At 45.6% G+C, this 26925-nt stretch overlaps 1 protein-coding gene across 6 annotated transcripts in view; it reads right to left on the bottom strand.

The window, feature by feature from the left end:
• Positions 1–309: 309 nt before the first annotated feature.
• Positions 310–26925, bottom strand: part of ATXN7L3 (ataxin 7 like 3) — a 39519-nt gene continuing 12903 nt past the window's right edge. For 4 of the 6 annotated variants that reach the window (XM_053260009.1, XM_053260012.1, XM_053260008.1 and 1 more), the window contains exons 2-13: positions 24382–24505; positions 22871–23003; positions 14613–14784; positions 13899–13996; positions 12913–12935; positions 12108–12153; positions 10157–10188; positions 9851–9919; positions 8059–8102; positions 6404–6475; positions 4789–4922; positions 310–3989 (exon numbers count right to left, since the gene is read on the bottom strand). In XM_053260009.1, coding sequence (XP_053115984.1) covers positions 3838–3989; positions 4789–4922; positions 6404–6475; positions 8059–8102; positions 9851–9919; positions 10157–10188; positions 12108–12153; positions 12913–12935; positions 13899–13996; positions 14613–14784; positions 22871–23003; positions 24382–24432 — 1026 coding nt within the window. In that variant the 5' untranslated portion in view covers positions 24433–24505 and the 3' untranslated portion in view covers positions 310–3837. Of the gene's footprint in view, positions 3990–4788; positions 4923–6403; positions 6476–8058; positions 8103–9850; positions 9920–10156; positions 10189–12107; positions 12154–12912; positions 12936–13898; positions 13997–14612; positions 14785–22870; positions 23004–24381; positions 24506–25576; positions 25597–26925 lie in introns of those variants that run through there. The other 2 variants (XM_053260011.1, XM_053260013.1) reach the window with 2 other exon arrangements.

Below are 26925 nucleotides of genomic sequence, written 5' to 3'. Positions count from 1 at the left end.
ATAAACCACAGGAGGGTAGAAGAGAATATTCAGATCTACATCAGCATGATTTTGAAAAAGTCACCCTACCTTGACAATATCAGAATAAGTTTTAGAATAGTATCTACCCATTATTAAACCTCTTATGTGAGATCCAAAGTGTTTTCTTGAAGCAGCAGCCCAGGACCTTCAGATTTAAGACCCAGTGCCACACTGCATCCTGGAAAAATAAAGCAGCCGTCTTAAACAGTTAGGTTTTCAATAGTGTTTTCCTCTTTCAGTCAACTGATCATCCATGCTAAGAATAGTTCTTTGATAAAACTCTCAAGCTCAGATACCAAGCAGAGCTGCTGTTTATTTACACAGGCATTCCACAATCCATGGATGGCAGAAAAGTTACAGATCTGACAAATTTTATTTTTAAAGCTACCTACCTGTACAGGCTGAGATTACATAAGCAAAACTGGAAAAAAATTAAAAATCAGACGACAGTACAGTACTTACTCCAATGATTTCTGCACATGTTCAAATATCACATGGGTGCAGTTTGTATATCAAATTAAAAACCTCTCATGATCAAGCCACTCATGATAGAATACAAGGGTTTTTTTTTCTTCAAGTGAAACAGGCCTACCTTAAAAAAATAAAGGATGCAAGTGTAGATACAGAGCCCCATATATATATATTTATTTATATATTTTAAAAACCCACATCCTCTCCCCACCCCACTAAATTTGTGTTCAAAATGACCCTGATGCTACATCTCCAAAGTTGCCTGCAACATGATCCCAGCAGCTTCAGCTGCAAACATGGAGGATGAGCAAAGATCTTTAGTGTGTATGTTTCTCTCTTCTCCCCACTCCTACTTGGACTACGTTTGTGCTACTGCAGAACTTATGCCAGGTAGCCTGCAGTTTCATGTTTGTACTTAACGCTGCATAGCCCGTGGCTGCAAGGCAGAGATGGTTAACTGATCCTGGTTTGACCCAAAGTCTATCTTGTCCCCTCCCCACCACCTATTTCCCTTTGAAAAAAGCTTGTTCAGTCCAAATAGTTCAGTTAAAAGCAGGTATCAGGTAGAGCTATTCTATCCAACCCACTCCTACACAGAGTCATGTATTGAAAAATATCCACTAGAGAGCAACACACAGTCTTGGGTTTCTTAAAAAATGCCGTGATATTCTGCAGACAGAAACAGCTGCAGTTGGCAATCAGCTTCATTTTGCATGAGTGCAACATCGGGTTTCCTGGCCCTGCCTGGCAAAAGACAATAGCAAGGGCCCATTGTGGCCCAGAGCAAACTCTGTATCTCAGCTATCTTTTGCCTAGGTAGGCAAAAATGGAGGAAAACAAACAACACTGTGAGCTTACTAAGTGCCCCCCCCCCCCCCATCAGCCTCCTAACCAGCTACACCTTGACCATCAGCAGCACCTTACATTCAATGGCTCTGGGTGCAGCACACATAGCATGTCCACAGAAATACAAGGAAATGTGGCAGCTACGTTTTGGGCCCAACAGCCACCAGGAGTGCCAGGGAACCATGTAGGGTGCTAGCAAGGAAGCAAAAGCACAATGGGCACCACCCAGAGGCTCATCCTAGACATAGTTCTGTGGGTGACAGTTGTTCCTCAGCGGCAGCATTTCAGTTTGCAGGTAGAGATTGCATGATTGAGTTATTTAAAAAATAAAAACCCACAATCCTATACTTCAAAAACTAGCCTGAAGGAGATAAGGCTCTTTAGTTTCATATATGTGGAGTTTCATATATATGCAGTTTTGTTTCATATATGTGGAGGAAGCATTCAATCACAGAATTCCCAACTCTGCACTCTGAAACAATATACTCCAGGAATAGTTCTCTTACAGGATGCTCTGTGTGCCAAGAGAATTACTTGACCCATAGCTTTTGAGAGAGAAAGGAGGGCCCTTATCTGACCATACCAAGGCTTTTTCAGATACTATAAGAAATGTAGGGTGGGGGCATGGGGCACAGCAGGCAGAAAGTCCAAAGCAAAATGCAGATCTCAGTTAAGGGTCAGCCACCCCAATCCAGAGAGCCAGCATCACTGTGGCCCTAGATTCTCAGTGCCTAGCATCTAAACCAGTATTCTAGAATAGGCTACCTATAGCCATTACTACATTATAGAAAATGGTCTGTTACTTTATTGCAGTGCAGAATTAGTCACAGGCACTACAACATATTTGTAGGAGGAAAACCTGTATTCTTTAGAAGGGATGGTGGTGAACTCAAAAAATACCTTTTACATACAGTACATGCAAAAGCAGTTGTAGGGCTTCTACCCAGTTGGTTGAGTGGCACTTCAGTCTTTTTCCTGTTCTAAATCTCATTAAAAGTAGAGGATACAAGAGGGGAGCATAGCGAGAGAGACTGAAAAGTCACTGATGCTCCAGTAATAGCTTTAAATTTTCAAGCCTCTACCTGCAAAATGTAGGACAATCATGATTTATGGCACTAGATATAAAACTGCAGCTATTTGTAAGGAGGAATGAAGCTGAGGACAAGACTGAGGGTAGAAGAGAGATATATGGAGAAGAAAACAGTGAAAGAAGGCGTCATAGTCCATTCACCTAGAGCATATATCCTCCCCTCTTCCTTACATCCTATCTTACCACCATCCACCCAAACTGAGTTTGGCTCCAATACTTAAGGGCAAGGTTCATTCATACATACCACCATAAGGAAAAAGTGATTGACAGATGACAGACTACAACCCAGGCCATCTGTCTGCCCCCAATGAACATACCAATAGGTTTGCTACTTAGGATTCAACAAGATTGAAGTTTACAGCTAGGGGTGTATGAAGATTCACACTTACATACAAGATGTATATAAAGCAATGAAAATCATTATGATATTGGCTCCAAGGTTTGGGAGTTTGTATCCCAATGCAAGTTAAGACACCAGTAGCTCACCAGCTTCCATCCACTGGTATTTGGTGGGAAAGATGGCCATATTAGTACAGCCACTTTTCAGCTTGCTTTATACCAATTCTTTAAAATGCCTCTAGGCAGGAGGACAACCATTTGGAAAGGGAGCAGTAGCGATGGTTACCATATCAGATGCAATCTCCCTTCTGCATCTCCTCAATTTCCTCAGGTTGTGTGCACTTCTGAGTTTCCAATACAATAAGGACAGTAGTCCTACTAAAGGGCAGAGTGGCCCAGAGGCTACAAAACTGATCTCTTAATAACCAAGCACTGCGAAAGCCCAGAGGGGAAGAGGCCGAATCACAATCTCATGCTGCTGCTTGTGACAGAGAGGCGGCTGCTGGGGCAGATAATGGACGAGGGCAGGACTGAAGGCAACAGTCATCATCCATTCTCCCAGACACCCCTTGGTTTCCCTTCCAAACTGGACCAGGAAATAGAGGCCACAAACCCCACCCCCTGCCCAATCTCTAGTGTTGCTAAGCAATACGATGCCATCGTATATAGTCATGATTGAACATCCACTAACATCACAATAAATAGACACGTGTAGGGGGAGGGGGGGGAATGGCTACTCCCTGACTGATGGAGGCATCATCCATCTTCAAGGCCCTACCTCAAACCACCACCCCCTTTTCCCAGAAGAGGTGGGTGCCCACTGCACCAAAAGCAGTCCGTTTCTTTTCATTCCACATCCAGTGGACACAAAGGACGGTGCAATGAGAGTTGGAGGTTTGGGAGGAGGGAGGGGGAAGACATGCAGCCATGTCTCTTCACAGTTAATTTTTAAAAAAGATGTACATGAGAGGGCACGCAGGAGGACACAGCCCAGCCTCTTTCCCATGAACTGGGTCTGAAGGGTACTGGGGCACATCCTCCCCTCCCCATTTTCCCCAGCCCAGTGTCATTCAGTTGATGTCGTCATAGAGGCTGGGGGTGGGAGGTGCGAGCGGTTTAGGCTTCAGTTTCTTCTTACTGGAGCTCATTCCTGGAGCACCCCCTACCAGGCTCATGTGTGGTTTCTTCTTTTTGGTTTTCCGGGACTCTGAGTTGTTTGTACCTGGGGTGGAAAGAAGATAAGCATGTGTAAGTCTCTTTACTAGTTCTTACTGTTTTTCACATCAAACTGTTTTTAGTCCTGCTTTTCTAAGACACTCATCTTCCAATGCACACAGATTTAAACAGGTAATGTATCCCATGGTACATCATTGCTCAGTGAACTGCCTCCACTGAAAAGCATTCAGCTTGAAAGGAACAGTAGAGTTCTACCTGTGCTAGATCTGCCATGGTCCACTCATTTGAGCAAGTGATTAAGAAACAAACATGCATATGCAAACCTTCCCAATATTACTCAACATTGAAATGACTCTCACAAAATAAAAGAATTGTATCCATTTAAAAATATTGTGTCTGGGGAACTGGATATAAAATGGCCATTTCACATATGCCATTGATGTCTTGAGAAAACTCAACCTACATCTCCTCAGCTTGAGTCCACTAGGTGATGATGGGAGCTGCACTCTACAAACAGCTGGAGGGCCAAATTTTTAATGTAAACTGCCCTGAGCCTTTTGGAAGGGTGGTATAAAAGTTTTAATAATAAATAAAGCTGCACAGGCCTGGTCTAGAGCAAAAGCAGGCAAAACATTGCCTCCACTTCACACATTATTGCATCTCACATTTTCTCCTTGCACTCCAGCCTCTGCAAACTCTGGCCTCTACCTGAAAGAGTGGATTTCTTGCTTTCTACACTCAGGGTTTTTAGCTCACATTGACGTCATCTGCCAAGAACCTCCATATGTTTACTGTGGAATCCCTGAACATCCAGATTCACTCCATGTGCCCATCCATATTCTTACTTGTTTTAGAGGAGGCAGAGTCAGAAGGAGAGATGTCTGAAGATCCATCCCACTGCAGTCTACTCATGAGAGCCTGACTTTCTGCCACGTCAAAACTGTCGTTCTCCATGCTTCCTTCTGCCTCAGGAAGTGAGCTAGGAAAAGGGGCAGATGTGTGAGAAGGGTAGAAAGTACAAGATCACCCACCCACAAGTGTTGCAGGTGCTCAAGTTTAAAGCTGTGTCTAGAGCAAGGCTACACAACTGATGTTGGCCTACAACTCCTATAATCTGACTATTGGCCATGGTGGCCAAGGATGATGGGAACTGCACTCCAAAAACAGCTGGAGGGCCGAAGTTGCACAGGCCTGGTCTAGAGCAAAAGCAAGCAAAACATTGCCACAAAGCAAATTGCTCAATTTGTTCTCCTTTGCTCTACCTTTCCTTCCCACCCAGTTTGAAGACTTTCCCCCAAGAGAGAACTTTGTTACACTCGGCACAAAATTTAGTATCTCAAGCCACATACATGCTCAAGATCAGATAATGACTCCCAATATGAGAACTCTGTTACCCAATATTTGCTGCAGACAGAAGGAAGGACTTCACAATATATATAATTATGGAATTGACTCCCACAAGATAGAGCAATGGATAGTAGTTTAGATTGCTAACAAAAGGAGGGTTTGACAAAATGGAGAGGATGAATCATATGGCTATTAACCATTATAACAAAATGTAACCTCAATATACTGGAGGTTGTATACTTTATGAAAATCAAATAATCCTAGGACAAACATCTTCATACTCTGCTTGGGAGAGCATCCAGAGGCAGCTGTCTGGTTGGAAACAGAATACTGGGCTAGACTGATGCTGGCAGTTCTTATTCCTTATGCTCTGTAACCATAGCCCAAAATCAGGATAGACAAGGTTCCACTTTCCTTTCCCTAACAGCTCTTACTAACAAATGGAGATTAATTTTGCATTAATGATTGGGAAGAACCAGAGGGTATTGGTTATTCCATACTGGTTAACACAAAATACAAGGGGTGCTATTATACATATGTGATGCCTGCATTGTTTAGTTTGGGGTGTTTTTATTTTAGTTTCTAGTCCTGCCTGGAAAGCAGGCTTTAAAAGCCCAGGCAGTGTCTGGTGAAGAAGCAGAAGATATCTTGATGTAGGATGGTATAGCTTTAACATGGTGCTTAGCTCCTTGACCTTCTAAGTGAAATTATGCAAACAGATGTGCACAACAAATGAAATTATGCCACACAAAAAAAAGGTGCACGTTGCATCATTTCAGTGTAGAATGCATACTGAGGCAGAACACCGAATGAGTAAGGAGACTGCTGCAACTAGACCAGGATGCCATCTTCCCATGCAACAAACTCCCAAGCATGGCTATGTACATGCTGCAATTGCAGGGAAGTATAGCATACACCAGTTTTCTGAGGATCTCTGCTTTTGTTGAGAGAAAGTTCCTAGACCTCATGGATTTTTTCAAAAGAAAAATTAAGCACAGCGTATATGCAGCCCTTTCAAGAGCCTTTCTAGTTGAACCTATTGATATACACATGAAATAACTGGGGAGGGATTTCCACATCACACCCACCCTGCCTCTATCTCATCACACTTACGCAGAGGATCCCAGGAGGCAGACCCTGACTGACCTCCGCTGTTCATCTGTGTGTTGGGGGCAGCGCAGAGATCTGCAATAAAGAAGGAGGAAATAGAAGTCGGACAAGGTCAAAGGCTAGGCACAGGCCGTGAAAATGCATGTTTTCTGTCACCTCACCCCCCACCACAGTAATCCCATTCACAGCCCAGAAAGGGAGAGTCAACAGTGCTAGTAAGAGAAAGGGCACAACCATATTTTGACTACTAGGATGAACAAGAACATCCCTGGGAAAGACAGGTGGCTTGTCCCTGTAACACACATGACTCTGGATGTATCCTGCAATAGTGTAATGTTTGGAAGTGGACAGAGAATTCAGTTATTTTCCTCTCTTTAAAAGCAATTTGCTAGTCCTCATTAATGTAAATTTTAGGTTTGGAAGCATGGGGGCAATTTCAAGTCAAGTCAGAGTGAGAATGCCGAGTAGAATTTCCACTCATCAGGGCACAGTGTTTCAGTGGCTCCTCATGACTAGAAGAAGCAGAGTAAGTCATACGGAATATAGACCATTTAGCTTAATTTGCATAATACATACAGGCTGCATAATCAGCTTTTTCTTGATCCAGAATTTGAGTGAACTTTTAAAAAGTATAGGGTACATACAGCACTCACTGCAATAAGACACAGGTATGCACCGTACAGCCCTCAATGTTCTTTATCCACCGCATAGATTTGCATGCTCCTGCCCCTCTATCCTTTCCCTTGTAATACTGTACCACAGTATAGTGCTTACATCTGCACCAACATTAACCAGTGCTTGCAAATCAACTGATTAGTGTTTACTATGGCTAGCATTGGTGCAGATTTAACACCATGACCATAGTTAGGGCTGACAAGGAACAGGAAGGAGGAGCTTACACAAAAGAGGGGAAAGTGGAGGGAGAGCCCAAACCTGTAGCCAGCTTCCCATCTCTTAAGAGATCAGCAGAGTTCATATGTCCCGGGCTACATTTCCCCTGAATACAACCCCTTTGACAGAGGGCATAATGGTAGAAAAGCAAATGCCAAGTGGTACTTAGAAGCTTAGCTTGTGATAGCAATAGTTACGTGGTAAGAAAGTTATCCATTGCCTCCAACTATGCAGTGAAGCCCTGTGTCAACGCCCTTCTACAGCCATTCCGATCTAATGGATGGCAAGACAAGGCTTAATTCACTGATTACAGAAATAATGCAATAGGCTTTTAAGCAGCTTCTGCAACACTGCAGCAAGAGTGGTTAACAGTAAGTTTGTAGAGCCAGTTCCTTGGGTGCCTGTGGCAAGTGAAATCTCCTCCAAGCAAGTATGCAAGGAAACCTTTGGCATTTGTAAGCAGTTAGTTCTCTTTCAGGCTGTTGATGCATCAACAGAAGAGTACACTGTTACAGGCATACAAGCAAAAAAGGCTGCATGGTGAGGTTAGTGTGTCAGCGTGGGGTACAGGAAGGGTAGAGTTCTCCTCCCTCCTTCAATATGATTATTCTGTAGCATCAACACGGATTCCCGGTTAGCCACCACAATCAGGGTGTCATTCCAAATACCTCCCCACGCCCTTTTGTGGCCTGGGAACTGTTAACTACTGGTAGAGGAAGTGAAGAAGATGACCGAGACCAAGATGGGGGAAAGGGGGTTGTTCTCACCGTGTACACATCTTCTTGGTGTGTTCAGAGATCACCCCGCATTGCTGGAGAAAAAAGAACATAAAATGTGAACAAAAAGATATCCATCAAGGATTCAAGAAACTCTATGATCCCACAGAAGTAAGCTAGCCCTTTAGCCAAGCAATATGCCAAAAATGCCCAAATCTTTCTGTGAGCCCCAAGAAAAGTGCAAAAGTGCCATGAGAATTTAAGCTAGACATTCCTATAAACCCAAAGTACTGACACTAACAGGAGGCTACCTGCATGAGTCACTGTTCTAGGCATTCTTCCTTCCAGTCTGGAGCTGCACTCAGAACAGTGACTGATGCAGAAAAATGGGTGCGAGGGTAATTCTTATATACTCTAAAAAGTAAGCCTTTTGGAGATGCAACAGCAAAATATGCTCCAATTCTAATTCGGGGTGGGGTGGGGCCTCAGCTATCAGAAGTTTGGATGCACTGCTCTAAACAAGGGGAGAGGTTTTTGACATTGCATTGAGCTCTCTGCCCCAGGAAATGGCCAACCCACTCCAATGACCAAGTGAAGAGGAATGAAGAAGTGAAGATACCAGGGACAAAGATACATTAGTCAATATGGCCTTTTCTGAAACTCCAGAACCAGAAGCCTTGCATAGTGATTTGCAAGAGCCAGAAGTGTCATGAGATTTTTTAACTGCCCATTCAAGAAGCCTATATATGGTTCTTCTTGGGGAGGTGGAGAAGACTGACCAAGCTGGAATGCTCCTACTCAAGGCAAATATGCCTCTGAGAAAGTGGGGGCAACAAGACGGTAGAGCATTTACGACCCTCAGGAAGTCTGATGCCTCTCCAGGGGAAAGAGACACAAACTAGGGGCTAGGTCACCATTTTAATTAGGCCAGTGGGTCACACTAGAAAAAAAGGAGACTGCCTTATACAGAATCAGACCATTGGGCCATCAAGCTAATATTGTCTGCACTGACTGGCAGTGGCTTCATTGTTTTCAGGCAGGAGCCTTTCCCAGCCCTGCCTGAAGGTGCCAAGGATTAAACCTGGGGCCTTCTACATGTTAAGCAGACTGAGCTATGAGCCCACCCCCACAAAAAGCGGCATACTTGGGTCTCCCATTCAGGCACTGACCACACCAAAACCTGCTTAGGTTCAATAAGGCGGCTGTATCATGCGCCCTTAGACTATGCGCTGGAACTGATATTGTATCGTGCATCAACACATTTCCGTGTACATCTCATCAGCCATTTCCATCTGCATGTCCCCAAAGCACTCTGCCTCACCCATGCTTATGTTTCAGTTCATCAGAGCTTAGCTTGCACTGCCTCCTATACCGTTCTTTTCTGTACAGCACCCAACACATTGCTGGGGCCAAATACAGTAAACCTTTGACTAACTGTCACAGCCAATGAGCTTTAAGTACCATTGAGCTTCAAGGGGCTGATCAGCTCCAAAGCCCGAGTGGAGTCTGGCTAACAGTGCCACTGCCCTTCTGACAGTCATTGGCATAACTGCTATGTTCATTCATTCATTCATTCCTGTATGTTGTCACTGAGGGACTCTGAAGCTAAAACAGGCATGGGAAACTGAAGAAATGGAGTTTTAAGTTCAATAAGAAACCCTGGTTAAAAACTTACCCACACAAGGGTTACCTACTGCATCAGTGAATTTCAGACGACACTGCATTGGTGAGTGGTTATGCAATATTTCTGATGGAAAGCCATTCACTAGACAAAAGGCACTTACTGCTTAGGGTAACACAACAATACACAGCAGTAGGAAAGGCCACTTAATGAAGTACTCACCGTGGTGAGCAAAGTACGGAGCTCATCAGGGCCCAGTGTTTCATAGTTGATTCCAGCAGAGTTGTTATACTATAGAGTAGAACACATACAGTGGTATCTTAGGGGCTGCTTTCATGAGAGCAATCACCTTTTGGATCCAGGTCTCTAAGCATGCTGCTCTATCTGCCTGTACCGGCTCCCATGCTTTGGCCCATGAAAGTCTATGCAGCCCCTTAGTGGGCAGCTGCAAAGGATCAGAACACTTTAGGAGCCACAGGAAGAGGATCACATGACGGGTCGAGGGCAACAGCGCTCAGCTACACTCACCTTAAATGGGTCCGAGTTCCCACTCAACTCCCCTGGAGTGGGGGAAGAAAAAGAAGAAGACGTGTGTAAGAAAGGAGAGACATGGCCCCCCACTCTACCGCCAAGCTCACGCGCGTGTACACAGGGCCGCCCTTCAGTTGTGCGAATTGGGGCGGCTGCCCCAAGCCCTGTGCAATGCCCCGGAGCCCTGCGCCTGGTCCCTCCCCTGAAGTGGCCGCTTCCCCGTCGGGCAGCTCTGCCTTGCGTTCCAGGCAGGCTGCAGTGGGGTGTTAAAGTGAAGAGCAGCAGCGGCTGGCGAGGCAGCCCTCCCCCGTCAACTCCCTTTAATGTCTCTGCACAACCTGCCTAGAAGGTAAGTCGGCACTGCACGGCTGAGGCAAGACCAGCAGGCAGCAGGCAAGGGAGGGAGGGGCTGGCCCAGCTACTAGATGGGTAAAATCGGCAGGGACACAAGCGTGCGCATGGCCAAGGGAAGAGAGGCTGGCCCAGCCGGCGTCCTCCTTTGCCCTCTCTCAGCTCAGCTTGCAGCCGGTTGACTAGATCGAGGGCTCGCTTCCCACCCAGTGAATGGACTGCATGCTGGGCTCTGAGTTCCTGATGAAGGGGCACAGCAAAGGAGGAGGAATGACTCTGCCCCTCAACAGTAGCAGCATGGCTGGGGCCCTGCACACGCCTACATTGTGGCTGAGCCCTGCTCCCCACCTGGGACAGCCCCAAGTGTACATGCCAGGAGAATGAGAGGGTGTGTTCTCGAATGCAGCTTCACATATTCCCTCTCGCTATCCGCATACCACGCTACAAGCAGGGCCACCTCTTCAAGTCGGCACTCAGCACAGAACACTGTAAGCATCTGCAGCCAGTGAAGTCTAGCAAGGGATATTTCATTCTAGCTGTAGTTCTGCTGAAGTTTCTTGTGTGTTGGGAAATAAAGCTGGAGAAAGGGATGGGTTGAGGAAGCTGTACAGCCTAACTGGCCTTTAGGGAGCTACATCCACACAGGTCTCATGTCTAATCAGATCCTCTCATCAAGTTCCCAGTGCTACACTAAGCAGGTAGGTGGTCCCAGAGCAGTCCTGCATCACCGCCATCCCCAAGTACTCTTTATAATCCCCCTTTCCCATTGGTTAACCGCTCTGCCTCAAAACCACCACCACTCACTTGTTTTCACTTCAGGCATCCAAGTGCACACAACCACACTCAATACATCCTGTTCAAATTGTCCAAAAATATTCAACATTGCTTGTTCAAGCTCTCCCTTCTGAGCTGACAGATCAGTCTAAAGGCCACCTATGCCATACCTTTCCTGCCCACTGCCAATCCACACAGAAGCCTCAACAGAACTCCTTCGTTTTCTGCACACAGCACACGCTACCTCTGCTTTTCACCCAAGGACCAGAAACATGACGTGCTTTAACTTCCTTGCTCTTAAAAGAAAAGCCAAGATGCTCAGCAAAATGATAAACTTATGCTATGCCATCCCAAGCTGAAAGGGTTGGCAATCTTGAGTTTTCCTCTTGATGCCCTCCCTTGTGTATTTTCACAGCAGTAAATCCCAAACTGTGTGCTGGGACATGTACATTTGCTGCAAGACTGCTAGCATACTATAAAAAACACCTTCTGCTGCATATGTACTGCTCCCCTCAATTACCTCCTTCCAGTCATGCTGAATGCCCAGTTCAGAAATTCACGAAGAAACCCAGCAGAACAGGCTCCTCTGAATACAAGCATTTCTTATTAAACCTATGAGGAGATTAGTAGATTGCTACTGCAACTAACCTAAATCTTACTAAACATCTAAAAATAAATAAACTTCCTCAGTAAGGCATGTGTCCAATTTTAGCTGTGTGTGTCCTCAGTTATCAGAACTCTAGGGAATACTGCTAAGCACATGATAACCTGCTCACTTGGGGAAAGGGGAGAATGAGTAGGGAGTACTCCCCACAATACTCACCATTTTTATGTTTTAGGGACTTGGATCTTCGGGGTGAGTTGGGATTCTGAAACAAAAGCAAAGAGTTGATTTACAGGCCTGAGTTGCCCAAATGGGTCCTCACCCCCTGCTGCCGCTGCCCTTAAAAAGGGCCAAGGGAGGTGGTGATTGAATGACCAAAGGCCATGCAGCCCTACAATCCCCACCACAATGTGGTGATCAAGAAAGGAGCACCTGTAGAACCAATAAAGTTCCCAATGACTCAAATGAGCCAAGCCAAACACAACGCAGGAGAAGACAAGAGTTCTGGGATCATTAATTAAATTTATTAGCAAGGTGTTTGCGGGAAGAGGGAAGGAATAACTGCTTCCTGAATAGTAATTGGATCCCGACTGGGGGTAAAATCCATCACTAGGTTTGTATCCAACTGCCAGCATGAGTTACAAAGGGTTGTTGTCTACACTTGTAGTAGAATACTTCAAATGACTGCCACCTTGAGCCAACATGGTGGATCAGAAACAACCAAAAACTATCAGGGTGCCCTAGGTCCTCCCTCCCTCCAATATGCTGGGAGTTTAGTTTTTATATAGATACAAACATTTTTAAAGGGGAATACATGGAGAGAGACAGACTTTTCTCTTAAGTCTTCTTCCCTTCAGAAACCAGAAAAATCATAAGACTAGTCAAGCTATCAAGCTATCACATTTGCTCAAAATATTGTGGCGGGGAGCTTCTTCAACTTTCCTTTATATTGGCTGCTTTTTGCAGAAAGGTTATGCATGCACACATCCATCCACCATGCCCAGATGAAAAAGGAAGGTCTTACCTTATCCGATTTTCTCTTCTTTGCTAGAAAAGAGAAGAAAAGGGGCTATTTTAAACATACTAAAGCCTCTGTCAGCTCTTAGAGGCAAATTTTAACAAGTGCTTTCTATAATGTCCTTTTGGACAGAATCTAGCTCAATTTGGCACTAAACTAGTTGATGATCATTCATAATAGCATTACCAGCTGACAAAGGATGGCAGATGGAGAGAGAAAGGACTGGCTTTTTGTTTTCAGGCCAGTTGCCCGAAGTAGTAAAGGGCACTGCTGAGTTTTTTTTCTAGCTGAACACATTATGCAAATAATCCTTTGGACTGGACAGCCAACAATGCAGGGTTCCACCCCACTGCTCCACCACTGGGCCTGCTCTGGGCTCTGTCCCTAGTTCTACGCAGGGGCCAGGATTTTTGAACAGAATTTGACAAACCTAGTTCAGCATGCAATTTCAGTTACAGCAAGAGCACCACGACTCCTATCGTCCACTGCACAAGTAAGCGCACCTACACACACACATGGGATGTACCCGACTCTTGTTTCAAGATGTGATTCGGAACACATCCCCTGCCCCTTTAAAGTGGAGGAGAGCAGGTGCATACCTGCTCCTCCACCGCTCGCCACCACTTATTGAATCGGCAGTGTTCCTCTCAGCTATCTTCACAAGCCAGTGGCGCTCCTTCCCCCAGCTGCCCCCACGCGACACCAGCATGCACATGGCCGCCACACATGCACAGAGGCCATGTGCTTGCTGCTGTTGCGTGGGGGCAGTGCCGTTGGCGTGTGAAGATAACTGGGAGGAGTGCCGCCAGTTCAGGAAGTGGCAGCGAGCAGCAGGTATGCACCGGCTCGCCTCTATTTTAAAGGGGCAGGGGATTTGTTTCCGAACTGCATCTTGAAACAAGATTCGTGCAGATCCCTCATACATACAGATATATTGACCCCGCAATTCTCTTGCTCCACCATCCAGAAACCTTATCCTCATACCAGCTTACCTTTCTTCTCTGATCCATATGACCAGTCGTTATCATTTATATCATCATTGTCCTCTTGGTCACTCTCAGATTTGTTCATGTTGTTACTACTTGCTATCCTACAGAAACACATTAGAGGACAGGAGGAAGGAATGTTGGTTGAGTTGGGGGAAGGGAGGCATATTAGAACAGTGGCTTATAAAAGGTTTATAAAATCATGCATGGTATGAAATTTTTCTCCCCTCTCAACACTAGAACCAGGGGTCATCCGTTGAAACCGAATGCAAGAAATTCAGGACTGAAAAAAAAGGAAGTACTTTTTTCACACAACACATAATTAACCTATGGAATTATCTGCCACAAGATGTGGTGACAAAAAACAGCCTGGATAGCTTTAAGAAGGGTTTAGATACATTCGTGGAAGACAGGTCAATCAATGGCTACTAGTCTGAGGGCTATGGGCCACTTCCAGCAATACAGGCAAGATGCCTCTAAATACCAGTTTCAGGAGAACAGCAGCAGGAGAGAGGGCATGCCCTCACCTCTTGCCTGTGGGCTTCTCAGAGGCATCCAGTGGGCCACTGTGTGAAACAAGATGCTGGATTAGATGGGCCTTGGTCCCGATACAGCAAGGCTGTTCCTATGTTCTTAAACATCATCCCAGTCACACACACTTTTGAATGCTTCCATTTTGAGATCATGCTTCCACACCTATAACCTCCCTCAATGCCTTACCTTCGATTGGCAATGCGGCTGCTGTTCCGACCCATACCAAGGCATTTCTCCAAGTGTGGGGCAAAGCGGGAGGCGGCAATGCTTCGACTACAGTTTGGGCAAACACATTCCTTGTTCTTCCACTGGTTATAGACCTGGCCAAAGATGTCCAGCCCCGGCTGATCCACAATTTCTGCAGGTAGGGAGGGAGAGGAAATGGTATCTCAGTGAGGAGGCAGGAGGCAGGCAAAAATGCACGAGCATAAGTAGCTCAAGGAAGTCTAACTGACAACAGTCTGGACCTCCTGGAAGCCTATGAACTCCTGCTCACAAGCCTCAAAAAGAGCACCAGGAGGAAGAAAGATCTACAATACTTCATCAATGCTGCCAGCCCAGTTTCAGTTCCTGTATACACGACTCCTATTCACAGAGGGAGAAGCAGGCTTTCCTCACATTCCTTCTTTGAAGCAGCTGGTGCCACATTGGTGAAATCTGCCCATCTCCAAGCTCCTTTGCATGTGTCCACCTGGGTAGTGTCACTCTCAATTTTCCACATGCTCAGAATGCAAGAAAGCCAGTGGCCTAGAGTTCAGATGCAGTGCTGAACTATGGTTGTACACTATACAACTATATATTTGGTTCCTGCATACACGACTCCCCCTCTCAACACACAATGCAGCAAATAAATAGAAGAAAATTGCTGCCACCAGGCACACACTCCCACTCCCACCACTGTTCTCGTGATGTCTGAACCCATCAGTGTCAGGCAAATATCAGGCAGAGAATATCAATAACCAACCTCAGCCCAACATTCAAAACCAAAGTTGAGCAGAGGTCAGCAAGCGACATTCTTCACCCAATATTGGCAAGTTCAGATGTCATGAAAACAGCAACTCTGGCGGGAGTGCACGTTTAGTGGCAAGTGGCAGTTTTCTTCTACTTACTTGCTGATGTTTGAACCCACCCTATGAGAGCAAGATGCACACCCACACACACACACCCCACCCCTGTCACACAAGAGGAGAATATACATATATTTTGGCTTTCACTTAAACCATAGTTCTGCAGATATAAGAATCCAGGAAACTGCAGTTTAACAAGCCATTATATCAAACCATGGTTTGATATCCTAGTTTGCATTTCACTCAGATTAGATCATAAGCTGCAGTCCCTGGATTCTTATGTAATGCAGAACTGTGGTTTGTTTTTAAGTGAAAAGGAGCATTGGTTCACTTACCATGAAGGCTTCTTCTTGCTGCTGGAACCGAGGATATCTCTGAGTGGGTTATCCTTCCCGCCACTCCCAGGCAGGACTAATTGAAAATTGCTATAAGCCTTAAGAGTTCAGACAGGATAACCCCGCCCAGTTCTTTTAGGCCGAATGTGAGAAAATTGCAAACCCTACCCTGTTAGGATAGAGTAGAACTTGTATGTACATAACTGGTAACAATAAGATAAAAATAGAAAAAAGCAGAAAAAACAGGAGTAGAGAGATAACATCAACTCAACTTAAGGCAAACAATGGTGTAAGCCTCTTTAGATCCCAGTATGCTTATGTTTCCCATGGAGTAGGCCAGGACATTGCCTGGGAGGGCTGAAATGTCCTCGGCTCCAGCAGCAAGAAGCAGCCTTCACGGTAAGTGAACCAGTGCTCCTTTCTCTGCTGCCTGGAGCCAAGGACATCTCTGAGTGGGACAAACCACAGCTCTGGCCATAACACTCTCTGGGAGGGACTGCCCTTGCCTACTCCGGGGGAAGGACCTGTTGAAGCACCCTGCGATCGAATGATGCCTGGGAAGAAGCATGCAAATCAATTTTATAGTGCTTTGTGAAGGTCGATGGCACCTTCCACGTGGCTGGCTCTGCAGACCTCCTGAACTGGAGCATCCGTGAAGGCGGCGACAGATGAGGCCACTGTTCTCGTGGAATGTGCCAGGATGTGTTCAGGGGAGCAGAGATGCTGTGATTCATACACTAATGATATACACAGATGGATCCACCTGACAATAGTTGGCATGAATACTTGGTTGCCCATAGAAGCTGGAAGAAAACTAACAGAGCTGTTGTATTCCTGAATCTCTGTGCATTTCAAATAAGTCGTGAGGCATCTCCAAACATCCAGTTTGTGCCATGCCCTTTCCAATGGGGGCACTGGTCTGGAACAAAAAGATGGTAAAACAACATCCTGTGAGTGGTAGAATGATGATGTCACCTTGGGAGGGGAAAACAGTATGAGGCATACAGAATCAGCTGAAAAGATGCACGGATTCTTGTGGGTGGGCTAACAGTTCTGAGATTCTGTGTGCAGATGTCACTGCTATCAACAATGCAGTTTTAAATGAAAGAACTCTCAGAGGAATGGAATGTGTCCGTTCAAATGGTGAAACCTGCAGTGCCCTCAGATTGGTGTGTAAGTTCCAAGATGGAAACCTATGAACTACCTTAGGTGAGAAAAGGGTTGCCCCCCTCAGGAATCTTTTGAGGCAAAGCTGGTTCTGTAACCTCCCTCTAGTGAGCCCCGAGATAAGCCTTGCTAGAGATGCCGCCTGGTGCTTCAGTGTGTTCACTTTGAGGCACTTGTCTAAGCCCTCTTGCAGAAAAGCCAGCAGATGTTTAAATATTTGCTGTGCCATGAGGAATTGAGTGCCTGACTGACCAATGCTCTCCATGTATATTGATAAATTTGCTTTGTAGAGTCCCTTGTGGAAGCCAGCATAGTAGTCAACACACTGTCATTATAGCCATGCTAATTCAATATTCCCTGCTCAGTCTCCAGGTGGCTAGCTGTAACCAGCCTGGATCGTGATGCTCTGCTGATATAGCAGGTCCACTGATACTGGTAGAAACCATGGTTTCTCTGTGGCCACATGAAACAGTTCTACAAACCACAGTCTCCTGGGTCAGTATGTTGCTACTAGTATGACCTAGGCCTTGAGCAGTTGAACTCTGTGGAGGAAGTTTGTGAGAAGAGGTGTTGTGGGGAATGTATATGAGACCCAATAGACACTGAGTTGATAGAGTGTCCACTGCCTCTGCTTGTGGGCATGGAAAGTGCATGAAGAACCTGGGGAGTTGAGTGTTGTGAACCGATGCAAATTGGTCGACTTCTGGCATCCCAAAACGTTCCGTGATTCTCTGGAAGATCCTTGAACTGAGTGCCCACTCTCTTGGTAGTAGCTGTTCCTGGCTCAACCAGTCTGTGACTGGATTGAGATCTCTGTGGACATGGTGAGCCATAATTGATGCTAGGTGGCTCTCTGCCCAAGACATTATCAGTGTCTATAGCGATCTTGATCTGGTCCCATCCTGTCTATGTGGGCCTTCACTGTCGGTCCTGATCAACACGTGTTTGTAACTAATTATGTCCTGAATGACAATAAGGCCAGATGAACTGTCCATAGTTCCAACGAATTGATGCTGTGCATGTAGTCTGTTGCGGACCATTGTCCCTGGGCTGACCTGGATGGCAGTGTGCCCCCCACTCCGTCTTGCTGGTGTCTGTTACAATGATTCAGGGTGGATTGAGGAACTGTTTCCCCCTCTGTAGGTTGTAATATGTTATCCACCACTGCAGAACGTGGTGAAATACTGATACTACGTTGACCTTCGACACAATGGGATTCTGAAAAGGAAGCAAGAACCATTGAAGAGTTCTCAGATGGTACCTGGCCCAAGGTACAGAGTCCAAGGCCGCTACCATGAGACCTAGATGTCGTACTAGAGAGAGGAACCTGGCCTCCCTGGCCAATATTACTGCTGCTACCGCCTGTTGTAAGGTTTGTAGACACTCCTGGTAGGAAGAGTTTTTCTTCCTGGGTATCTATTTGTATGCTGGTCAAATAGAGAGCTGGTCTTGTGGTAGCAAGCATGACTTGTCCCCTTAGCTAAGCAGGGTCCATCCTGGTTGCGTTTGAATGGGAGACATGGGAGCACTGTAAGATATTCCCTTCAGGGGATGGAGCCACTTTGGGAAGAGCAAAAAGTTTCAAGTTCCCTCTCTGGCTTCTCCAAGATAGGGCTGAGAGAGATTCCTGCCTGCAACCTTGGTGAAACCACTGCCAGTCTGTGTAGACAACACTGAGCTAGATAGACCAATGGTCTGACTCAGTATATGGCAGCTTCCTATGTCCCTATGCCCAGGTGTGATATTTGTTAAGAATGGTTCTAAGTGGCTTTCCCCCATTTATGAGAAACCCGTGCTGGTCCAGCGTCTGTAATATCAACTGTAGATCCCTCGAGGCTGCTAGAATCGATAGAGATTTCATGAAGAGGTCATCTATATAAAAATACGGATACCTCAGAGTCTCAGGTGTGCGATCACTGGCACCAGTATCTTTGTAAATATCTTTGGGACTTATGAGCGGCTAAAGGGAAGAGCTCTGTACTGATAATGTACCCCGTGTACTTGAAGCATAGCAGGTGCCGACTGGACGGCACGTGCAAGTACGCCTTCTTTAAATCTATGGAAGTCAGCAGGTCTAGATGTTGTAAGGCCTCTGTTAGGGATCACAAAAACTCCATGCGAAACCTGCACTTTGGGATCCAGAGATTTAAGAACTTTAAGTCCAGGACTGCCCTGAGGGACTTGTCGTTCTTGGGTACTGTAAGTAGTATTGAATAAATTCCCTCTCCTTGTTGAGAGGAGGGAACCAACTCTAAAGCATTTATGTCCAGAAGGTGTTGTACTGCATCTAGTAAACCTGTACGCTTGAAAGGCCAGTATGAATGAGGTGTGGGGAGGAATCTGTTGGAAGGAGTAGCCCTAAGTTCTATTTTGCAGCCTGTTGCAATGGTGGTCAAGACCCAATGGTCTGTGGTTGTTTCCTCTCATGTCTGTGAGTAAGTTGGCAGGCACCCCAAACCCGCTAGAGGTAAATTATTGTTCTTTCTGAGGTCTGAGTTGGTTTGAAAACCTCTGCCAGTTCTGGTTGTATGCTCTTGCCCCCTGTTGTCTGTTGCAATGGGGGTACTGAGACCTGAAGTCTCTATCCCCTCCCTCTAAGTGAGGGCCAGAATGACAAAAAGGACTGAAATTGATATTGAAACTGCCTCCTGGGGGAGGAGGTTCTTGACAGCGTGGAGCCTGTGGCAGAGGCATCGTCTTAGGTTTTCCCTGAGACTCCACTAATAGCTCCTTGAGGGCCTCCTCACCAAACAGTTCCACACCATCATAAGGAACTGCAACCAAATTTGCTCTGGACGCAGGATCTACAGACCAGTGCTTTAACCACAAGTTATGCCTTCCTACTACCATTGCAGTATACGTGCAAGGAGCAAGATGTATGGAATCCAATGTGGCATCTGACACAAATGCCTGAGACTTCTGTATTTTTGTCAGTTGATGTCTGAGGCTGTACATATCAGTTGGAGAATCCTGAATTAAATCATCCAACCAAACTATGGAGGCGTGAGATAACATGGATGCAGCAGCTGAGGCCTGGATAGATAAAGATGATGCCTCATTTGCCCGTTTAAATGACACCTCTATGCATTTGTTGTTTTGGTCCTTAAGGGCCGATTTCCCATCTCTGGGTAGCAATGAACCAGATAGTAATGCTGCCATGGTCGCATCTGTGGGAGGAACTTTCAACAAATTTGCCACCTCTTGTTGGAATGAATAATATTTATTAGCCACAACTATAGATTTCCTGTTAGAAGCTGCCAGTAACCATTCCTCCTTAACTATCAGCAAACAGTTCAAGTAGCAGGAGGGCAAGCTCCTTGCTCTTTTGCTTGGGAAACACAAGGGCCCCCTTAGTTAGAGGTACTGTTTCTGCAGTGCTGTGAAGCCCCAACATGTTAATAGCCCTACTCACTAAAGGTGCAGTCTTCCGGTCAAACAAGCATTGAGACAAAGTAGAGGTTCTCTTGGCCATCTGACCACTCCCCCTCCTCTTTGTCCGGAGGATCCTGGCCTGTGTCCCCTGTAGGGCCCTCTGTAGGTATAACTGGAATATCTGGGTCATTTGGAATGTCTGGAACACTTGGCACAGGAGTATCAGGTCTTATAATAATCGGTGCGTTTGGTATTTGGTTGCCCCTATTGGTGGTTACTGGATGCTTGGCATAGGGATGGGAGAATCCCCTCTAGAACCCTCAAAGAATGAACCCTTCTCTCATTGTTATTGGCTTCCCTGGGTGCCAGGGATGTCTTGAACCCTTAGTATGCCTCTTTCTCTTAGCCTTTCTTGGAGAATGGCTGCTCGACTCAGGAGATGATGAGCAAGATGCTTCCCTGCCCCTCTTTTTCCCTCTTTCTGGACCTTTGTGCCATCCCTTTTAGAGTTAAGTGCCAAAGTGTCCCTGATCCAAGTCTGCCACGCAGGGGGCATTTCCTGAGGGAAATCACTTCGTGGCACTGAGGAGGGGGCACCCTGACCGGCCACGCCAAGGAGCCATCCCACCGGCACAATCAAAGCATCCCTCTGCACTGTTGAAGTAGTGCCCCTTCTTGCATTGGTTTTGGCTCCCTGGTGGTCCATGGGTCAACAGTGTGTCCGGTGGAGGGGAGTGGCCTCGGCTGGCGGCAGCTCCCGAAGTTCTCGCCAAAGCCCTAGAGCTGTTAGCGCTCTGGTCGGATGGGGCTTGCGACGATCCAGAGCCACTCGGCTGCGGTAGGAGCGTGACAGATGCCTGGCCCACGCTGTCCAGCTCAGTCTCCCTCCTTGCTCAGACTGAACTCCTGGTCTCTCGTCCAGAATAAAAGGGACCTGGTTTGGTACCCTCCATTTCTGCCCGGCCACATGGCGCGGTGGTTAGTGGCAGCACTACGGGCTCAGGTAGCCAGAGGAAATCCTGCTCTGTTCGCTCACCTTGGGAGTAAAATGTGCCCAATAGCCTGTCGCTGCTCCAGAGGCACATGGAAAATTGGTAGGTGCGGGGGGGAGGAGAGAAAAGAGGGTTTTGTTTTGAACTCAGTAAGAAGAAAGAAGAATTATTAGGTATTAGACAAGAGAAGACAGACTGATTTTTAAGGAATGTTTGAGAAGATTAGAGAGATTGTAGAGGTCTGTCTAGGAGTGCAGCAGGACTAAAAGAACAAGGCGTGGTTATCCTGTCCGGGCTCTTAAGGTTTGTAGCAGTTTTCAATTAGTCCTGCCTAGGAGCACGTGGGAAGGATAACCCACTCAGATATCCTCAGCTCCAGGCAGCAAAGAAGCTGAAGTTTTCACTCACCGCCTCATACACAGGGGCAGAGGGGAAGCATGCAAACTTGCGGCTCCCTAGCTTAGGCTTGTTAGTGCCAGAGTACGGCAGCATATCTAGATTTAGGCCACAATGCCAAAAACTGGAGCCAGGGCTATTGGCTAACTAATCTCCAAATTAGGAAGATGCTTTATACAGAGACAGACCATTAGTCCATCTAGATCAGTATTATCTACACTGAATGGCAGCAACTCTCCAAGGTTTCAGGCAGCAGTGTTTCCCAGTCCTATGTGGAGATGCTAGGAACTGAACCTGGGACCTTCTGCATGCAAAGCAAATATTATTCCACTGAGCTCTGGCCCCATTCCTCTTTATAGCAAGTCAAATCTTTATTGTTACGGTCATTCAACCAGCAAAACACAAAGTACAAAAGCTTTACATAAAAGCGAACCTCTTTATAGCAAACAATGGTAGTTTAGAGTCATATGCTTCCTGAATGTGAAGGAAGTACACATTGCACTTCCTAGTTCTCCACAGCTGGTATTAAGAAATGAACATGAGTGAAGGATGCATGTAAGCTCTTTGTTTGCGTGTAAGCTCAACCCATTCCTAGGTAGTGGGCCACATCTAGGATTAGGAAAGGAATTTCCATTCTTCCCTTCCCAGCACCCTAGACAAGTTGGCTGGAGATCCTGTGGAGTTTCTGCTTCCTCTTGACACAGCTTGGTTCAACTTGCACAAGCCATTTGCTCTGTAGGAACCATTCTGCAGCTGACCTGCTCTTTGCACATAGCATACTGTGGTTTGGCGTTTAATCTGTCCTGCATTCAATCAGCAGCTGCTTCCAAGTATGTAGTTCTGCAGCTGACCCACACATTTGGCTGTTAAAAGCACTCACTTTGGAAGGCAGGACACAATGCTGAATGCAGAGGGAAGTCAGAACAAGGGACAGATTTTTTTAAAGGTACATTCCGGAATAAAAATGAGCAGTTGGCTTGTATAGCTTAGACTGCACACACATTTAATCCTGAAATTGGACTAGATCTAATGAACCAAAAAGTAGCACCCATTAAATCTATACAAGATTTCTGGTAAGGAAGTGGGAAAGAAATCTGTGATATACATACACTTACCAAAATCCTTCATGCTATCAGGGTCAGTGTCATCCAGAAAGAAATAGCCACACTTTACAGCCCGGTGCACCTCAAAGCATAAGCCCAGGCAGGCATCATCAACCAAGTCCGTAAAAATATCATGAGCCACAGCCTAGAAAGCAAAAGAGACCAAAATAAAAATGAAACATTGGTTAAGAGCTGCAGGGTACAGAAGTAAGGCTGAACTGGATCATGCTTCAGAACCTGACTTCAGTTCACAATTCAGCACCAGAACATATAAAATGGGATATTAATTCATGCACATGGCCATATCCTGTTAAGTGATGGACAGCTTCATCAGCCCTTGCTGACATCTTTTCCCAAGCTGATCACAGTTCTCAGGAATATAGGATGCCTAGGGAAAGGCTGAAGCTGAGTGGCAGAGCACATGCTTTGCATGCAGAATGTCCCTACCCTATCACCAGGTAGGGCTGGAGAAGACCTGTATGAAAGTCACAGAAAGCTGCTGCCAGTCAGTGTAGACAATATTGAGCTAGACTGACCAATCATCCGACTCTGTATACGGCAGCTTCATATACCTATGCTCATCCACGGTCCAGAAGCTATCCTGGAAAACTTGAACCACTTGCCACTCCCATAATCACTCTGGGGCAAGGCAACCTTTTGAATGCAAACCAAGGTTTCTTTTGGACATAAGCATAAACAGGGGGTGAGTAACAGGAAGTGTCAATCGTCTACACTTCTTGATCCCTCCGCTCACCATGTCCAAAACCCATCCTTTGCAGCTTGCCATGGGAGGCACAAGATCAGTTTCAGAAAACATGAGGGGTGGGAGAAGGCGAGAACAGGACACACAAGTTTAGAAAAAGGATGAGGTCATCCAGAATTGCCTTTGAACTGTGATATATTCTATAATCCTGGAGAACCAGAGAGTCAGAACCCCGCAAGATACGGAAGCAGATTTGTGAAGCTGCCTTTGTAGCAGAATGGTTGGTAACCATGTGAACAAATTAATATTCTGTGTTATGCTTTTAGAAGAGAGGGCAGCATATTGTACACCTCTAATATAAAGCTAATACAGACTTATTTTAAACATCTATTTCAAGTGTCCCACTGCTGAGCCATAGCACCAAGGAAAGGTCCTGGGGGTAAGCAATGGCTAACATTAAGGTCTGGTCCAGGAGAACAGGCTCCCCAGGGAGGGCTTTCCTGTGATCATTTGTTTCACTTTATTTATTTATTTATTACATTTTCTATCCCGCTCTTCCTCCAAGGAGCCCAGAGCGGTGTACTACATACTTAGGTTTCTCCTCACAACAACTCTGTGAAGTAGGTTAGGTTGAGAGAGGAGTGACTGGCCCAGAGTCACCCAGCAAGTATCATGGCTGAATGGGGATTTGAACTCAGGTCTCCCCGTTCCTAGTCCAGCACTCTAGCCACTACACCACGCTGGCTCTTACACCACACTGGCTGATTTGCTTGGTGCTGCACCCCTTAAAATCTTTGCTACTTTGAGGGAGGCAACTCACCTCCAACTTGCTGTTATCCAGGCCCGACAAAGTCATTTCCTCCATTTTCATTTGCAAATGCTATCGGAGAAGATGCTGAGATCGCAGCATAGCAGAGGCTGGGCTGAAATGGGAAGGGATCCCCCTGTGTAAAGAAAGACTGTCTGATCATCTTGGACTATTTCATTCAAACCAATGGTGGGCAGCAGGGGCTTGTGATGCAAGTTCTAATTATCAATTAAATCTGTACATATCTTCATACAAACACTAGTTCTGGAAAAAAGGCATGATGCCCATACGCAACAAGCACCACCTTAGAAGAAGCATCCCCTCCTGTGCAAGAGAGAAGTGAGAATGCCTCTTCCAGAATGGTACCTGCCTCCTGCAGTTTTCATAAGCACTTCCATTAACAACATTTTTTAATCTTTTTAAAGTTCAGCCACCTAATGGTGCAGTGGGGAAATGCTTGACTAACAAGCAGAAGGTTGCCAGTTCGAATTCCCGCTGGTACTATATTGGGCAGCAGTGATATAGGAAGATGCCAAAAGGCATCATCTCATACTGCGCAGGAGGCGGCAAAGGTAAACCCTTCCTGTATTCTACCAAAGAAAACCACAGGGCTCTGTGGGCGCCAGGAGTCGAAACTGACTTGATGGCACACTACACTACCCAACTGTAAGGATGCCTTCCAAACTGATTTATAAGCTAGATTAAGCAAATAAAAACCTTTCCATCATAACAGAAAATGGCCTAATCAGATACATGGAGCTAGAGGCCGGGAACACTGGCTGCCTGGAAGCAGTGGCAGGCAGAAGGCACGGCAATAATGCCCCTTCTCTTGCTGGATACTCTTATGCTTCAGAGATGTGGGTTTTGCAGAGAACTTTCTCATGCAAAGTTTCTTCTCATTTGCGTAAAAATTACATTAATTTTTCTCAAAGAGTTACTATACAAATTTTCCTGATTCCCCAAACAGATTGTGATCCAATTTGGCATGTTATCTGACCTATTTATACAGTTAAACACACACACAAGCCACCATATTAATTTCCCCTCACTTTCTCTCTAAAGTTTTTCAAGTAGTCAAATAGAAATTTGAAAAATGAAAATTCTTCCCATACTTTATTTTTCCATGGCATTTTCTTCCCATTTTGGAAAGTTGTCTGCAAAGAACTTTCCACCCCACATCTCTGCACCTAGCGCAAGAGGCACTTACCATGTTCCACCCCCTTCTGCGATGTCTTCCAAGTTATGGCTAGACTTTCCCAATCCCAGTCCGGCCCTTTACTGCATCCCTTTCTTCTTCCTAATATTACTACTTACATAGCACTTTTGAGTGTCCCAAACTCTTCACATTATCATGCTACAGCCCTCACAAATAACTCTGTAAGGTAGGTCAGCATTATCTCCATGTTTCAGGAGGGAGACAGAAGCTGAGAGTTTCTAGTTTGCCTAAGGTGGCCTAGTAAATTCATTGCAAAGGAAAGATCCAAAAGGAAGCGCTTCTCGATTCACAGCTCAATCCCTTGATGTAGCCACTACATTACACCAGCTCCAAATATGCAGGCTGCATTCATTCTCTAGTACTGGAGTCACTTTGCCTTCATAGCCCAATTCCCACATCCCCCTGTAACTATATGCACATGTACCTTCCAGCACAAGAGACCATTGTGTGTGTGATAAAGTAGATTCTGCTACATTTATATAATATAAATGCTAGTCTTTTATTAGATAAAAGTGTTAGTCCATTATGTTCGTCATAATATAAACTCAGTCTTATGTAGCAAAATATATTACACAGCAATCCACTGGGAACTGGAAATCCTATTCATTCTCTTCTCTGGCACCCTGAAATTTCACTAGGCATTGACCACACATTTTCAAGCTTATTTTTGTAGCACTAAGTGCTAGAAGCCTCTTTTCCCCTTTCTTCATTGGCCTGGTTCACACATTCATTTGAATATAGGTTTAAAGTGGACCACCAACATTAGGATGACTGAAGCCACATCAAGACAGGAATCTCAGATTAATCTCTGGCCATAAACTACCGTGGCATGGCCATAAACTACCTTGGCATGGGATCACACAATCATGCTGATGTCAGTGACTCACATTAAACCTAGATTTGAATGTCTGCGTGAACCAGGCCTTTTTAAAACATGGAAAGCTGAGATTCAGGATGTTGCATTCTGCACATATTGCCTAATCCCAATCTTGCTTGTTCCATCACAAAAATGCACTTGGCTACAATGGACAGAATTCATTAAAAGCTGAGCTGCATCAATGAATTCTGCAGGAACTCAAAGGGCGGAATATTCCACCCTAACTTCAAGCAAGATAACCCACATGCCAGTTAATGAAAGATCAGTCCATCGGTTATAAGCAGACAACTGTTTACCACTAAATAATAGGACACCACCAGCCAGGTCTAGAACCAGGGAAACTAGATCAGCCTGATTTCTTACAAGCAAACCAGATGTTCCAAGTAGGAGAAAAGCCCATCGAACAAATCTTGTCTATAAAAAGCTTTATTGGATTGCAGCCTCCATGATGCCTAACATTCCA

The sequence above is a fragment of the Hemicordylus capensis genome, chromosome 6, assembly GCF_027244095.1.
Source record: "Hemicordylus capensis ecotype Gifberg chromosome 6, rHemCap1.1.pri, whole genome shotgun sequence".
Lineage (NCBI taxonomy): Eukaryota > Metazoa > Chordata > Lepidosauria > Squamata > Cordylidae > Hemicordylus > Hemicordylus capensis.
This window is presented reverse-complemented; position numbering and strand designations above follow the sequence as displayed.